We start from the raw sequence: 17,954 nt of genomic DNA, 5'->3' as shown, positions 1-17,954 counted from the left end.
ACAAGATCATTACCCAACCACTGGGACCACAGATGGTGTCAAGGATAGCGTCAATGTGTAAAGTGGACTGAAGCTGTGTGCACACCCCCACCCGAGTCCCATCTCAGCCCAGCTTTATCAGAGATCGTTAGAACTCAGAAATGGTCCAGCTCTGTGTCCCAAAGCGTGAGGTACACACGATGGTGGGGTACACAGATGATTTCAGGGGTACAGAGGCAGGTACTTTTTTCGTTTGTGTTCATCACATTTATTATTAAAGTCACCTTCTATTTACGGGAAATGAAACCAGTTTCCCATTGATTATAATGATGTAAAGCTCCTTTTCAAAGTAAATTTCAAAAAGGGAGTTGACTTAAAGGAAAAAATTAAGTCTATGGCAGCACTGGTGATACATAAGTAAGACAAACATCATAATGGTATTACATAAATAAATGAGGTCATGTAAATAACTGAAACCCAGATTGAGTCTAACCCTCTTATTTGGGACATAAGGAGACTCCCAGAGGCTTATCTAAGACCTTGGCTTGAGTCATGGATGAACTTGGGTCAGAACTCAGGTCTCCAACACCCAGGACAGGGCTCTTCTCACACAACGTCCCTTTAATTCAGCAGTGGTCACTGAGGGTCTCTGCGTGTGAGTGCTATGCTAAGGGCTGAAGGGGATAGAGAGAAATCTAGAACTTGGTTCCTTCCCTTAAGGATTTTCAAGGAACTGAATGGAAGTCCCACAGAACGGAAGTGCTTGAGATATGGAACCATGTATACCTAAGTACTAAAAGGCCCATCAGTATAAGCGGTGCGCTTGGGTTTTGGGAAAGAGACCCGAGTCACTATTGGCTGGAATGACTGAGAGAGAACTCATGGAGGAGATGGGTTATTGCAGGAGAAGTGGAGTCCCTGGGAGCTTTACCACGCTCCAAAGCCCTGGTCTATTCCAGAGAGATTCTGACTGAATTGGTCTGGGGAGGGGACCTAGGCTTGGTTATGTTTTAAAACTTCCCTAGGTTCATAGCAGCACTATTTGCAATAGCCAAAAGGTGGAAACAACTCAACTGTCCATCAACAGATGAATGGATAAAAAATGCGGTACATGCAAGCATGATTTCACTCATAAGTGGAAGATAAACAAACACATGGACAAAGAGAACAGATTAGTGGTTACTAGAGGGGAAAGGGGTTGGGGTGGGCCTAGGGGTAAAGGGGCACAAATATATGGTGACTGACAAATAATAGCGTACTACTGAAATTTCACAATGTTATAAACTATTATGACCTCAATAAAACTTTTTTAAAAGTGGTATATCCCTACAATGGAATATTATTTGGCCATAAAAAGGGATGGAATTCTGACACATACTACAGTATGGCTCAACCTCAAAATTATATGGTATGTAAAATGGGCAGTCACAAAAGGACAAATGTTGTATGATTTCACTTATATGAGGTACCTGGGATAGCCAAATTTATAGAGACATAAATAGGATAGTGGTTCCCAGAGGCTGAGGGGAAGGGGGAATGGAGAGTTAGTGTTTAACGGGGACAGACTTTCTGTTTGGGTTGATAAACGAGTCCTGGAAGCAGATAGTGGCAATGGTGCACAACATTGAGAATGTATTTAATGCCAGTGAATTGTACACTTAAAAATGGCTAAAATGGTAAATTTTATGTCATGTATATTTTGTTGAGGCCACACACACAAAAATAGTAGCCAATAACAACAAAAAGTTTCCCCAGGAAATTCTAATGTGCCACCAGAGTTGAGAAACGTTAACTCAGAGCAGTGGTTCTCAAAGTGGGTGTTCCTGGACCAGCAGCAAGACCTTCATTGGGAACTAGTTAGCAATGCAAATTCTCGGGGCCCATGAAAGACCTACTCATGAGCAACTGTGGGGGATGGGGCCCAGCAATGTGTATTCTACCCCAGGAGGACTTATCAAAACACAGATTGCTGGGCTCCACCTCCAGAGTTCCCAGGTGACGCTGATGCTGCTGGTCTGAGCGCCATACTTTGAGAACATTGGCTAAAAGCAATGGTCTTTGGACTTTGATGTGCATGCAAATCACTTGTTAAACATGCAGATTCATGGGCTCCAGTGCCTAAGATCCTGACTCAGGAACTTGCAAGGGGGCCCAGAAATCTGCTTGTCAAACACGCTCCCCTGGTGGTTCGGATGTAGGCGGACCTCAGACCGCACCTGGAGAAACATTGCTGAGGGGACAAAGGGCATCTGGCTGGAGTGGAAGGTTAGTACCGAGTCAGGTAAGGGAAGGGTTGGGTCAACAGGGAAAGGCTGGAACAATAGGGTGGGTCCAGACAATTCCTGTGTAGGCTTCTGGGTTGTTTGAATGAGGCAGGTGCTCTCAGTGGAGTGGATAAATAGAAAGTGATCCTCAAAATGACAGAAACTACTAATCATTTATTCATCCCACAGCCTTTGTCCGATCACGTCAGCTCTATTTTCCCTACCTAAATTGGCATCCATGAAGCTAATCAGATTGTTCCCTAGGTTTGCACAGGGTCTTTCTGGAAGGGCTGAAAGCTGCCTTTATTCCAGGAAAGGCTACTCCATTATCCTTTCCTTCTAAGAAAACGAGGGAGATTTGCCTTGGAAACACTAGGAGGGAAGCAGGAGATTTGAAAATGTACAGTCTGTGTTCCAAACAGAGTGAGCTCTCTTGGGTGAGATCACAGTCCCTGTGGGGTGGGATCATAAACCTACTTGTTGGTACATCATAAATAATGGGCGTGCAAGATGCATTCAAACTGGACTCCAGAAAGGCTTGAATGGGGAACAACACAAACAAACGAGTATGCTAGTCCAATACGAGAAACATCTAAGACGAGTACACGTAGAGACTAAGGCAGATTGCCCGGCCACTTACCAGCTGCGTAACTTCAATAAACAATTTAATCCTTCTAAGTCTCAGTTTTGTCATCTGTAAACTGGGGATAATATCTACAGCATTGGTTTGTTGGGTAGAAATTAGTTAACTCATATAAAGTATTCAAAACAGTGGCACATGATAAAGGTTATATAAAAAACTCTTAAAAATGATTTTAGAAAGAGTTGATTTGAACCTGCCAAGAATACATGAGAAAGGAGAACCGTGTGACAATTCGTATCAGAGTGAGAGAGAAGAGAGGGGTGAGACGGAGCCCTGTGGGCATAAACGGAAGCAGACCTGGCTGCCCCAGCACCAACACAACCTTGGCTGGGGCTCTCTCTTTTCTGGTGTTTGATACTGTGGACAAAGGAGTGTGGGTGGGGGCAGAAGAATGGGGAGATGGTGGCCATGCAGGGGCAGACGACAGCACAAAATCTTCCTGCTGAAGGGCCTGGGCTTCTCAGCACTGGGACAAAGGGTAATGAAGTGAGAAGTCCTCTGGGGTCCCTTAGCCCCTGCAGAGCTGTGGTGGGTTGAATAGCGTCTGCCAGAAAGATGTGTTGAAGTCCTAACTCCTAGTACCTGTGAATGTGACCTTATTTAGAAGTAGGATCTTTGCACGTGTCATCAAGGAAAGCTGAGATCATAGTGTATTAGGATGGGCCATAATCCAATGACTGGTGTCCTTAAAGAAAGGGGAGATTTGGACATAGATACCCAGAACCAACACTATATGAAGACACAGAGACACAGGGAGGATGCCGTGTGACGACGGAGACCGAGATTGGAATGCTACAGCAACCACCAGAAGCCAGTAAGAGGAAGGAAGGATTCCGGCCTAGAGCCTTCAGAAGGAGCACGGCCCTCAGACTTCTAGCCTCCAGAACCATGAGCGAATAAATTTCTGTTGTTTCAAGCACCCAGTTTGTGGTACTTTGTCATGACAGCCCTGGGAAACTAATACAAGCGCTAAGGGTGAGAATAGAGAAGAGCTGACACATGGATCCTCTCAAAGCTTCAAACAAGGCCCAGGGTCCAAGAAGAGGTCATGCTAACTATTAAAAAGTGAATCTACAGACTTAAATATAGGTAATAAATCCATTTCCTTGGAAAGCTATCTGTCTATATCAAGTTGAACGAATCAGGTTACAGAATGGCACGTAACATATGAACTCACTTTTGGGAAATTTCATAATTAAAGCAAGATGTCTGTGAGGGTGTCTGCTAAATTGTTAGGAATGATTACCTCTGGCCATAGGATTTCAGAGGGTAGCAACTTTTTTACTCTCTGCTTTTAAGTGCCATTGGTGTTTTGTAGGACTATGTGTTATTTTAATAAGAAGAATGCATTTTCACTGGAGGGGGAAAAGGCTGAGGCTGAGGAAGAATTCTAATGTGTTTTCTTTCACATTGGAATCAGACCGTGGCAAAGTTAGCTACCGGTGCTGCTGTAGAAGGCCAGTCTGGAAGTGGTGTGAAACTTCTGAATCAGAAACTGAGACAGGGAGATCTTCTCATCTGTTTTCAGGGACTCGTCCCCATTCTTCCAATACAGCATCAGATCTTCATCTGTATAGGCATCTTTGGGGAGAGGAAAATAAGTTAATTCAATTCCTTTGCTTCTGATGCAGGGTGAAGCAACAGGGAAATCCCATACCAGCCTAGGAGTGAATAGGTCTTAACCCTGGCAGGCCCTACTCAGTCTCATGGTTACTAAAATGGCACAAAGATCGAAGAGGGAATAAGGCAAAGATTTGTCATGTGGAGTACTGATACTCACAGCTTTCCAGCTCCAAAGAACAGGTCTGGGAGTCCAGGGGAAAGTGGCTGAAGTCCATGTTGCACATGGCAGTGACCGTAATCCTAGACAACCCAAACACACACGTGGGCTCGTGCAGGACATGCTCAGCTCATACGCCTGCCCTGAGGCAGAGAACACAGCCGACCACTTGCAGCTGCCTCCTCGTGTCTACTGCAGAAGTTTGGAAACCCAGGTGTCTAAGTTGCAGAACCTTAACTTTGAGAGTTTCAACTTCCATAGGAGATGTTATTGGTGCTCTGCCTGGATCCCAGCTACTGAGGACATTATCTGCTAATGGCCCACACCTGCACCCTTCTCTGGGCATTGCCCTCACCAGCCCCACCAGAGATGCCCAGGAGGTTATGCCCCTCTCCATAGCCGCCACCCAAGGCTATTAGCATGTAATTCTGGTGAGCCGTACAGGCAGGCTGGAGGATGTGGGGTAAGACTGTGTGATCCCTCCAGTTAGCCCAGAAGTCAATCTGCAACAGCGCTCAATAAACAGTAGCTGTTGTTATTTAAAATCTTTATTACCAATAAACTAGAATCATAAGCTCTCAGAGGTGGAAGGTACATATAAGGTCATTGTCTCCCTCAAATCTTTCAGGCCCGACTAGCCTCCTAACTTAAGCTTAAGGTCCCCAGTACAGGGAAGTCACCGGCTACGAGGGTGGCCATTTTATCTTGAGAGAGTTCTAACTGGCATAGGAAGACTGGTACCACCCAGTAGCCTTTAGACCCAACCACAGCGACAAACTCTTCAGGACCACATATAGTAGAACGGCGTCGGACAAAGAAGCCGTGACCCCACGGGCAGTTACCTCATGCTGTACAGCACGTGCCCGTCCGGGAACACCCTCAGCATGATGTTGTCAGTGGTAGTGTCGTGGATGAATGACCTTTTGGAATGAACAAAGAAGACGTCGGGGACCCAGATCTTCTTTACTAGGCGGCCATCAAAGGTCATGCTCTTGTTGCTGGTGCTGGAGAAGGCCAGCCTCTCGTCCTTCCAGTAATGCCGCAGGTACAGGGTCATGGTGAAGTCCTGTGGGAGCCGGAGGGAGACCAGACAGAAATGGCTTAGACAGCTTCCTGCCTTACAATCCACCCACCAGCCACCACTGGAATGGACACCTCAGCCTCAGCCTCCAGAGTCAGAGGTGACAGTTCTGCAGCCCCGTGGGACAATGGCCAAGACGGTGGTGCTGCAGGAACGGGAGAGAGAAGGACTCATTTTTGTGCATCGTGAGTTTGGAGCCAGGAGGCTGAGCTGCCCATCTGTCAGGCTTTGCAAATGAAACCTGCAGCTGCGAGGCTGACAGCCTGCAGGACTTCCCCAGAGGCCTGCTCTTCCTCATCTAGACCTTTGCACACAAGGCCCTTTACCTACTGGTTGGCCATTCAGTCTCAGCTTAGTGGACACTTCGAGAAGCCTGGACAGTCAAGTGTCCCATTTGGGACAGTTTCTATCATTGTTGGACTTGTGAGATCCTTGAAGGTACAGTTGTGTCTTGCTCACCATTGAATCCCCAGGCCTTACTTTGGGCCTGGAAACGCACATAGTGGGTGCTTAATAAATATTTGCAAGATAGAAAAATCAGGGGATGATCAGATGAGGGGATGGGCAGCTGCGCATCTATTATAATTTCGGCCTGAAAGCTTATCCTGTTAAAAAGTGTCTCCTCAAAAGCATGGGGGAGAAAACAGTGTTTCCCACTTCTTTTCCAAAACAAAGGAAAAAAAAAAAAAGTGTCTCCTCGCCTGCCTTAATAGTTGATGCCTTAAACCAAGAGTTGGGCCTTACACCACAGTCAGAGCTAAAACACAAGTGCAAATAAGTCAATGACTGCCCAAAAGATCCGATTCTGGAGCAAGTGGAGGAAGGATGGAAAGATGCATGGCGGTGGAGGGGTCAGAACGTAGCACCCACTTCTGCTCAACCCCCACACCCAGACCCCATCCTAGCTGTCCTGCAGGGCTCGCCCATGAGAGAGTACCTCCACCGGCCTACCTCTCCAAACCCATCTCTAACCCCATTTCCCTGTTTCCTACGCTGCTGTTTTAGTTTGTAAACTTCCTGTTTCTTCTGCCTCGGGCACTTTTTCCATGCTCTTGCTCTGGCCCTCCCCATGGCTGTCATTTTCTTATCCTTCAGGTCTCTGCTGAAATGAGACTTCTTCAAAGAGCCTTCCCTTACCACCTGACCCTACTGGGCACTGCCAAGGGCACGTAGGGAAGCTATGCCCTCCGCGGGCATTGGAGATCAAAGAACCACAGAACGTCAGTCTGAAAACGCCCACCCTCTGTGCTCCTCCAAGTGTGTTCATCTGGCCACACGCACCACTTCAGGAGTGTGTTCAAAACGTCAAGTGCTGGGCCTCACTCCCAGAGACTCTGAATCAGGCAGGGCCCAGGAATCTGCATTTAACCAACTCCCCAAGTTATTTTTACCCACGAAGCTTGAGAACCTCTGCTCTAGAGTTTACTGCACCTGGGCCAACTTCCACTTCCAAGCTGTCTCCCCCCCATCCCCGGCTGTGCCCACTCAGGCACAGCCTGCACCCACATAGCCCTCCAGCCATGGCTCTCGCAGAAACTTAGTCTCAAGACCCTGCCCTGAGGGCTGCCCTGCCAAGGGCGCTGCGTACCATGTCCACCTCCGAGATGCTGTCCAGGCTCTCCACCTGCACGTCCACGCCTACTGGGATGGCAGGGCCTGCAGAAGAGCAAAGACAGCTGGTTATGGCGCATTTCTCTTTGCCACCTGGCTGTGAGACAGCCCCAAACCTCTTCCTGGGTAGTCTGGCTAGAGCAAGGGTGAGGCAGTGATTCCAATTCTATAAGGGTTTTCTTGCAAATTCCTGACGTGTTGGGTTCCTGAGCTTCTGCCGTGAGGGTAGAGACTGTGTCTGCCTTACGTGCCTTTCCTGGGCCAACGGGGATGTTTGTTGGAGGAGTCAACAAGCTGGATTACCACTTTCTACATCACAGGGCTGTCTCTGTAGGGCAGAGGTAAAAACGCTGCTCTAGTGTTTGAGTGGGGACCCTAGTCACTTGTCCTCCCATGACATCCATAAAGGACAGAATGAGGCCTGAGCCTCTAGCCCAGAGTCGGGGCACCTGCATGCCAGATCTGGATTCATTCAGTTATTGAACACATAGCCAGGGTCCTGCCCTCCAGAAGCTTTCGACCTGGTGTGAGACAAAATTTTGTCTGTGCACAGTTAGATCACAGTGAAAGACGACACTGTGTGAGATTTTGAAACTGCACATGTCAGATGAAAAGTACAAGAATACATACGTAGTACAGACACTCAACACCCAATTTTATCTGGCCTGAGGCAAGCTTTCTAAAATCATGCTTATCTATGGGTTTACCTATGGCTTCCTGTTCTATTTCTTGAGCTGGGTGATGGTTACATTGGTAGGTTCACTTAGTGGGCTGTACACTTATAACTTGTGTAGTTTTCTGTGTATATGTTATGCTCCCATAACATGTTTTTTCAGATATTAATATTTCAAAACCCCTAGAATGGGAATATCTGGAAATCTGTGTCTGTCAAGCATATTAACGAAGACCGCTACACTCACAAGTACAAAAGTTCTCTGAGAGAGTCGGGGGGCAGCTGGGCTGGGCCTCCCGGGGAGAGGGCATCTTGAGGCCAGCCCTGCTGCGCCTGGGGGTGCAGGACCAGAGAACCTCAGGGTGGCAGGGCAGTTTGGGTTTCAGGGGGGGAGAAGGACTGGAAGGGACTGAGACTGGTGGTGGGAAGGGAAGGAGGATCGGAGCTCTGAGGTGGAGTAGGAGCTAGAAGGCTCAGTCCTCAGGTTCAGCCCAAATGCGGCAGCAGGAGGTCCTCATGGAGGTGACCCAGGACATTGGAGGGGTTCACCGTCTCCCCCCACGTCTCCCCCATAGGCTTACTAATACTTGCAATCCCTCCTTTAAAGATTTGCTTTTTTGGCTGAGCCTCATAGAATGGGAGCATTTTATTTATTACTAGTGGGATTTAGTGGATATTTTCTGTGTTCCCAAATGTGAAAGCAAATGAGTACAGCGCTTTACTTTTTATTTTTACTTTTTCTCTCTCAGATAAATCAGGGTGTAAACTGATCCTCTTATTTTCCCGTGTTCCTCAACTGATGGCTTCGGTCAGGGACCAGGAGAAATCCCTGCCCAAACAGCCGCATTCTCTTCTTATTCTCAGCTCCAGGAGTGCTTGGAAGATGCCAGGAGTGGAATGTTCAGTGTGGCGAGGAGGTCCCCTGACTGGCCTGCCTTTCTCACCCAAGAGGCTTGTAAGACGAGGGAGGGTCTGCCCGCAGCCTGGCCAGGGCCTCTCCCAGGACCCGGACCCCATCGCCCCTGCACAGGGCTCTGTGCGCCCCACAATGCCATGGGGAAAGTGGAGCTGGTTAATTTCCCCATCCTCTGGGCCTGCCTTAGCCTGAGATATTCAAACAGCCCAGAGCAAAGCTCTCGACCCCCAGCAGCGTTGCCTCTCATGGAAGGTGTGCTATACTCCACCTGGCTCGCCGCTCCCCCTCTCTTCCTTTCTCTAAAGTCTCACGTGACCTGCAACACCTAGCTGTTCCAGAGCCAAATGGAAGAAACGATATAGCTATCACTCTCTTTGGACCCATTTCCCAGCGGCCTGGTTTTCAGATAATGAGCACAGTGTTCGGTCAGGAGCTGGTTTTGACAAAGGACATTTTCCAGATACAATATATCAGCTTGCTGGGTGCCTGTTACTGTGTCTCTCGGCCTTGCTCTCGCAGATCCAGCCTCCGTTCTAAGAGAAATCAGATAAAGCCAGTGAGGGTGGCGTCAGTGCTCTGGAGGTATCGCCCACGTGGGAGTGCAGGTCAGGCTCTCAGGGAACCTGGTTGCTGGAGGTGAACAATCTGTGCATGCAGGAGCGTCTAGAGCTACATTCAGGGGCACTCACACCACAAGCTTGAACAGAACCAATGGCCCTGCCCTCCTACGTCTGAGCGGCAATGGAGTTGACCTTTCTCTTTAACCTACCCCACTGCCCAAGGCCAACACTTCCGAGCTCTTCTGAACTCTCCATTTTGTAGCCCTTCTCTACCTGGTTTTGGGAGAAATTCTTCCAAATTACTGGTCCTCTCCTCCTCCTGTGAACAATTTTATGTTTTGAGTGGGACTGAGTCCTACCAGGTATTAGGAGGAATATAGTCTAGTTAAACTAGGCATCCATGCCTTGGCCCCTTAACACAGCTGTGGGGTTTTCTGCTTTAAGAGAGGGATCTGGTAAGCCAAATACAAGTCCTTGGTGGGATTTCAGGTAGTGGAGCCAGCAAGGTGACAAATTCAAGGCAGCCTACAGGAAATACATGTTTAGCCAAGGGCTTTTCTTGGGTCCCAGCCTTTCTGACGTTATTTTTCTTGGTGTGGTCCTTGAAAGCACACGTTAGGAATTTATCCACTTTTGAAATAAAGATATATGTCATTTCTTCCCCACCAACTCTTCAAGAATGAATGTGAGATAGACTTTTCAGACAAACTGCTAAAAATGAGAGAATCTGCCGACAGGCATCCTGCCCTAAATGAAGGTGATTTTCCAAACAGAAGGAGTGTGATCCCAAAGGGAAAGCTGGAGATTCAAGAACAAATAAAGAAGAATAAAAATGGTAAATATGTATTAAAAAAACCATATAATTATAAGTGAAGATTGACTATATAGAACAATATTAATAATGTCTTGTGGGGTTGAAAAAACGAAACAAAAATACACAATGAAAACAATATTTAAGTAGGGAGGGATGTAAATGGAGTAAAAGTATTCTGAGGTCTTTGTGTTCTCCAGGAGAACAGTAAAAGTAGCTAATTAACATACTCAGATGATAAGTCAAGGAATCATGTTGTTTTCTGAGGGACCACCAAAAAATAGTGAGCATGTATTTTCAAAACTAAAATAGGAAAGTCAAAATAGGAATAGCAAAAAATTATCAATCCAAAAGAAAGCAACAAAGGAAAGAAAAAAGAAAGAACATAGAATAGGTTGGACAATAAATGATGATAGATTTAAAACCAATAAATAAATAATTCAATAAATGTAAACAGACTAAATGCTCCAGTTAACAAATATTTTCAGACTTGATAATTCGGAAATGCTGAAAGTTTATAAGAATGGATCAAGAAACAAAACGTAACTTTATGCTGTCTAGAGAGATGCATTGAAAATGTAAGCTATGTTAAAGTTAAACATAAAAGGATGCAAAAGACATAACATGCAAATAATAACCAAAAGAAATTGGGTGTAGCCATATGATATCAAGCAAAGTAGACTTACAGAGAATGAAAGTAGAGATAAGAGGGTCATTTCATAACAATAAATGACCAATTTATTCAATTCACCAATAAAATATAACCATTCTAATTTGTGTGCATTTAATGATATGATTTCAAAATGCAGAAAGCAAAAATGGACAGAATTGAAGAGGAAACAGACAAATCTACAGTCATAATGAAAGATTTTAATACATCTTTCTTAGGGCTTGATAAAACAAGCAGGCAAAAAAGCCCAATAAGGACATATAAGATTAGAACAATTAACAAACTTGACATAATAGACATGTATAGGACAAGGAATGCAAAACCATATAGTACACATTCATTTCAAGCACACACTGGACATTTACAAAAATTGACCATGTACTGTGCCCTTAAGCAATTTCAACAAACTTTTAAAAACTGGAATTTAGATAAAGTATGAACTCGATGAACATTAGAAATTAATAAGAAAAGTGTAACTAGAAAATCCCCATGTATTTGGAAATTAAGCAATATACTTCTGGAAGATCCATCAATGAAGAAATTATAATGAGAATTAGAGAATTTTAACTAAACGATTAAAAAAATACTACATATCAAAATTCATGGAATGCAAACTAAGTATTCCTTACAGGGAAATTTATAACCTTAACTGAATATATCAGAAAAGAAGAGGGGTTGGCCCCATGGCCAAGTGGTTAAGTTTGCATGCTCTCCGCTTTGGCGGCCCAGGGTTTCTCGGGTTCAGATCCTGGGCACAGACACGGCACTGCTCATCAAGCCATGTTGAGGCAGCATCCCATATGCTACAACTAGGACCCACAACTGAAATATACAACTATGTTCTGGTGGAATCTGGTGGGGGAAAAAAAAGAAGAAGAAGAAGAAATGTTTAAATTTAATGAGCTAAGCATCCACCTTTAAAAGTTAGGAAAAGAGCAGTAAATTAAAGTAGATGGAAGGAAACAATAAAGGTAAGGACACAAAGTATTGAAATAGAAAACAAATATACAACTGAGAGGATCAATAAAGTGAAATATTAGTTCTTTGAAAGCATGAATAAAATTAATAAAACTCTGAGACTGATCTAACAAAAAATAAGGCAAAAATCGCTAATATCAGGAATGATAAAGACATCACTCTATACACTGTAAACATAAAAAAAAAGATAAAAAGAGGGGCCAGCCCAGTGGCATAGTGGTTAAGTTTGTGCACTTCACTTTGGCGGGCCAGGGTTCAAAGGTTCAGATCCTGGGCATGGACCTACACATCACTCATCAAGCCATGTGGCCAGCCCCATGGCCCAGTGCTTAAGTTCAGCATGCTCTGCTTTGGCAGCCCAGGTTTGTGGGTTCAGATCCCAGGTGTGGACCTACACCACTCATCAGCCATGCTGTGGCAGTGACCCACATACAAAATAGATGAAGATTGGCACAGATGTTAGCTCAGGGAGAATCTTCCTCAGCAAAAAATAAAAATAAATAAAATAAAATATCTAAGTGTACTAAGTACAAAGAGATTAAAAAATTGAGAATGTGTAAAATGGAATCTATAAATATAGAATCTATCAATATAATTTTCCACATTAACAAACTAAGAGAAAAAAATTTATCTCAACTGATAAAAGAAAATCTAAAATCAGTACCCAGTTATGATTTTTAAAAACACATAGGAATAGAAGGGAACTTAAAGAGTTAGCCACAAAAAATACATTTAATTATGGTATATATCATATTTAATGGTAAAGTGTTATAAAATTTCCTTAAGATTGAGAATGAGACAAGAATGCCTGTTAATGCCACTTCTATTCAACATTGTACTGAAAGTCCTAGACAGTACAATAAGGTAAGAAATGAAAAAAGTTATGACAACTGGAAAGAAAGAAACAAAACCACCATTATTTGTATGTTATAAGATTGGGTATATGCATTTTTTTAAGTCAGTAGGTAAATTATTAGAATTAACTAGAGATTTTTTTTTTGAGGAAGATTAGCTCTGAGCTAACATCTGCCACCAATCCTCCTCTTTTTGCTGAGGAAGACTGGCCCTGAGCTAACATCCATGCCCACCTTCCTCTATTTTATGTGGGACCCCTACCACAGCATGGCCTGACAAGGGGTGCATAGGTCCACAGCCGGGATTTGAACCAGAGAACCTTGGGCCGCTGAAGCAGAACATGCGAACTTAACCAGTGCACTACAGGGCTGGCCCCAGCACAAGAGATTTTAATAAGGATGTTGAAGACAGACTCAGGACACAAAAATCAACTGTATTCCTATATGCTAGCAAAGTTAAAAAAAGGAAATTTTTCAAAAATGCTATTAACAGTGGCATCAAATACCTAGGCGGGGCCAGCCCTGTGGCCAAGTGGTTAAGTTCGAGCTCCTCTTTGGTGGCACAGGGTTTCGCCAGTTTGGATCCTGGGCACAGACCTAGCATCACTCATCAGGCCATGCTGAGGCGGCGTCCCACATAGCAGAGCCAGAAGGACCTACAACTAGAATATACAACTATGTACTGGGGGGTTTTGGGGAGAAGAAACAAAAGAAGAAGAAGAAGAAGAAGATTGGCAACAGATGTTAGCTCAGATGCCAATCTTTTAAAAAAAAAAAAGCTCGGAATGAGTACCTAGAAATACATCTAACAAAATATCTGAATGTCCTCTATGAAGAAAACTACAACACATTATTGACAGAAATTTAAAATACCTAAATAAATGGAAAAATAGATCATGTCCATGGATTGGAATATTCAATATTGCAAAGATATGAATTACCCCATATTAATCTATAGACTCAATGCAGTTCCAACAAAAATCCTATTAGGCTTTCTTGTGGAACTTGACAAAAAAGATTGTTAGCAAATTCGAAAGTCCAATAGCAGTCCTTCTTGAAGAAAAATAGAGTGGGAGGAATTGCTCATCGAGATATCAAGATTTATTATAAAACTACAGTGATTAAAAAGTGAAGGACTGGCATAAAAATGGACAAACTGACAAATGGAACAAAGTGGAGAGTCCAGAAACAGACACACACATTTAAGAACATTGGACTTCTTATCATAAAGGTGTCACTGCAGATCACTGAAGAGAGAAGGGTGTCTAATAACTAACGCGGAACCATTGGCTACATATATGAAAATCATGCAACGTGCAAGACAACGCCAGGTGGATCGTAGATCCAAATGTGAAAGGCAAAACAGCTAAGATCCACAAGGTAACACAGGTAACAAATTCTTACTTCCAAATAGCAATGCACTTTTCTACCACGACACAAAAAGCACTAACCAGAAGGAAAAGACTAATAAATTTACATTAAAATTAAGACTATCTGGAAAAACTAATCCTTGGCTTTAGAAATCAGGATAACGGTTGTCGGTGGTGGCGGAGATTGATGGGGGAAGGGAGAGAGTTCTGGAGTTCTGGAAACACTGTTTCTTGATTTAGGTGCTGCTTACAGGAAGGTGTTTGCTGTTTGATAATTCACTAAGCTGTACACTTATGACTTGTGTGCTTTTGTGTATATGTGCGGTTCAATAAAAAATTTTCATTGAAAAAATCGAGAACTCTTACTTATCAAAAGACATCATGAAGACAGTGAAAAGCAAGCCACAGAGTGAGGGAAGATATTCACAATACATATAACTGACAAAAGGGCTCATATACAGAATATATAAATAACTCTGAAGAGTTTTACTAAGAAAAAGTCAGATAGCCCAATACAAAAACAGGCAAGAGGCTTGAATAGGCATTCCAAAAAAGAGGAAATAAACAATAGACACATGAAAAAAGTGTGCCATTACATTAATAGCTCCATTAGCACCACAATGAGACATTATTACTATATAGTAACAAAACTGGCTCAAAGGAAAGACTGACTACACCAAGTGTCAACAAGGATATGGACCAACAGGCACTCTCCTACATTGTCACTCAGGGGTATATATTGACACAACCACCTTAGAAGGCGTTTTCTAGTAAAATGGAAGATATACACACCCTACGACCCAGTGATTCCACTTTTAGAAATGTACCGTGAATGTGTACACAGACACATATGCAAAAATGTTCACAAAACAATCTTTGTAATAACTAAAAGCTGGAAACCTCCCAAATGTCCTCTACAGTTGAGGATAAATACATTCTGCTATATTCATATAATCAAATATTATAGTTTCTTGCAATGACATGGATGAATCTCATCTCATGGATGCATACATAGTGAATGGAATTTTCATCACTGCAGGTTGGATGCCTTGACTTTGCATTTCCTCCATGGCTCTCCCCATTTCCTTGAAGGCTTCTTGCAAAGTTTGAGTTAATTTGAAATAATGGTTGAGACATTGCTGTTGTTGGTGGGTGTAATTGAACATTTCAGTTTTAAAATATGCCCAAGTTTTCTCATAGTGAGTGCTGCCTCCTCAGCAGGCAGTGAGTGCCACATGGCAGGCATTTAACCATCCAACTGGGGTGAGATGGGGTGGGCGAGGCTGGCCTGGATCAGGGGCACTCCCCTCCACTAGAAGCATCAGCATCACCGGGCATTTCTTAGAGATGCAATTCTGCGGCCCCACCCCAGGCCTCCTGAAGCAGCGAATCCTGGGGTAGGGCCCAGGAGTCTGGGTTTACACAAGCCCTGCAGTGATGACACTCCACACTTGTGTTTGAGAACCACTGGACAACTGACCTTTAAGCAGACTTCCAGAAGTGAGATTTTAATGTCCCATGTCCTGGTGACCACTTCCTTTTGCTGTCAAACTCTTCTACTCTCCCGTCTCCACCAGCTGTCTCCACTTCCTACTTATATCCCGTCCTGTCCCTACTGTACTTGCTGAGTCCAGGAATCTCTTCCTGGACCTTGGCCTCCCGGACTTCTCTCTGATGGCCACCCCTCCTTTGTTGAAACCTCCTCCCTCTGCAGTCTCTGCAACACAGCTCTTCCCTGGCTCCTTCTCTGAGGTCCCTGGGCCCCTTCTCTGCCCTGCAGACACTCAGCCCTTCCCATGACCGGCTCTCCCCTTACAGCTGATGACAATTCTCAGTCTCCTTCCTGAGCCTGATCGCTGATCCAAACTCTGACCCTACTTGTTGTTAAAGTCTAAAAGAAGTCTCCACTGGGTATCTAACAAGTTTTTTTTTTTTTTTTGAGGAAGATCAGCCCTGAGCTAACATCCACCACCAATCCTCCTCCTTTTGCTGAGGAAGAATGAGCTAACATCTGTGCCCATCTTCCTTTATTTTATATGTGGTGTCGATGAAAATAATCCATAACCAATCTATAAATGAAAATTTGGGAGAGTTTATTCTGAGCTGAAATCTGAGGACCATGGCCAGGGGCCTTTCTTCCCAAAGGAAGAAAGGGCACCAAGGAAGTAAGGTATACAGAGTGGTTATATACCCCCATACAGGACGTTTCACATATGATTGAAATGTCCCTCCCACAATAGTCACAGGATTGCCCTGTCGGCACAGCGCTTGATGGACACAGCAGGTAGTGGGTCTGCTGTCTCGGAGGGCGTAGCAGGAGGCAAGTCTATTGTCTCGAGCTGGACGGTCACAGGTGAGCACAGCAATCAGTTCCTAGCCTAAGGAAAGATGCTTAATCCTTAAAGAAATGTCAAGGTTGGGAGGGGGAGGGAAGTTGCACCTTTATCTCAAGGGCCTTTGTTCTTGCCACAGGGAATATCTAAAGCAGATATACAATGCATGCTCAATGGCCTCGGTCAGCCCCTTTTGGAAAGACAAGGTCAGGCCAAATTAGGTTTACAACAAATGGCTTCCTCATATACTCCAATATATCCTATTACTTGTCATTTTTATTTGTCACCAGCATCCTGTCCTTCAGGAGCATGGTGACCTCTCTGGTCACCTGGGCTCAGATGGGGTCATGAAGGAGGAGAGGGCAAGAGTGAGATTGCCCCGAGGGGGACTGCAGAGGAGGGGCTGAGTGAGGGAGAGGCCAGGAGGAGAAGACTAATTTTAGGGGAAGGAGCGAGTAGGAGCAGGGCGTGGGTGGCAAGTTAGGGTTTGTGCTCCAGGAGAGAAGGGCCAAGGGTGCTGAGGAAGAGTCATAAGGGTCTCCTCCAAGGGCAGTAGCTCCTGCGAAAAAGGCTGCAGGAGGGCCAGCCTTCTCCCCAACTTCAGCTCCCCTGCCCAGTTACCCTCCAACGTAACAGTGAAGCACTAGACCCCTCCCAGCATGGGGAAGCGGGGAGGCAGAGCCACGAGCTCCAAAACACACTCAAAAGAGGAGGCCACAGCTCCTTGGAACCTGGAGCTCACTCCACGGGCCTCAGCAGGACCAGCTAAGTGGCATTTGGGGCTTTGGTGGCCAGACTCCTGTGGCTTGGAAGTTTAGGGCTGAACACCTCCTAGAGAGGAGGTCACAGAGTAAAGACTGAGAGAGCCCTGAGGCCATCAGGGAGGGTCTGTGCCCACAGTCTGTGCCCCAAACACAGAGGGCACTTTCAGTGGGGGTGGTACCAGAGAATGATCCAAGGTGAAAAGCACGTGTCAGAATTACCCTAGAAAATTCCTTAGGAAGGCAGCCCATTGGAGACAGTCCAGCTGCAGAAGTAACTAAATGACAAATAAAAATGGCAAGCAATAGGATATATGAGGAAGCCATTTGGTATAAACCTAATTCAGCCTGACCTTGTCTTTCCAAAAGGGCCTGACCGAGGCCGTTGAGCATGCATTGTATATCTGCTTTAGACATTCCCTATGGCAAGAACAAAGGCCCTTGAGATAAAGGTGCAACTTCCCTCCCCCTCCCAACCTTGGCATTTCTTTAAGGATTAAGCATCTTTCCTTAGGCTAGGAACTGATTGCTGTGCTCACCTGTGACCACCCAGCTTGAGACAATAGGCTTGCCTCCTGCTATGCCCTCCGAGACAGCAGACCCACTACCTGCTGTGTCCATCAAGCACTGTGCCGACAGGGCAATCCTGTGACTATTGTGGGAGGGACAT

At 44.8% G+C, this 17,954-nt stretch overlaps 1 protein-coding gene across 1 annotated transcript in view; it reads right to left on the bottom strand.

Annotated features, from left to right (window-relative positions):
* Positions 1 to 17,954, bottom strand: part of GABRR2 (gamma-aminobutyric acid type A receptor subunit rho2) — a 45,895-nt gene that overhangs the window by 10,009 nt on the left and 17,932 nt on the right. Inside the window, exons 3-6 of the mRNA XM_046674714.1 lie at positions 7,336 to 7,403; positions 5,509 to 5,732; positions 4,667 to 4,749; positions 4,327 to 4,467 (exon numbers count right to left, since the gene is read on the bottom strand). Coding sequence (XP_046530670.1) covers positions 4,327 to 4,467; positions 4,667 to 4,749; positions 5,509 to 5,732; positions 7,336 to 7,403 — 516 coding nt within the window. The remainder of the gene's footprint in view (positions 1 to 4,326; positions 4,468 to 4,666; positions 4,750 to 5,508; positions 5,733 to 7,335; positions 7,404 to 17,954) is intronic.

The sequence above is a fragment of the Equus quagga genome, chromosome 11 (assembly GCF_021613505.1).
Source record: "Equus quagga isolate Etosha38 chromosome 11, UCLA_HA_Equagga_1.0, whole genome shotgun sequence".
NCBI classification, from domain to species: Eukaryota; Metazoa; Chordata; class Mammalia; order Perissodactyla; family Equidae; genus Equus; species Equus quagga.
Note: the sequence above shows the minus strand (reverse complement) of the source record. Positions and strands in the feature narration are given on the sequence as shown.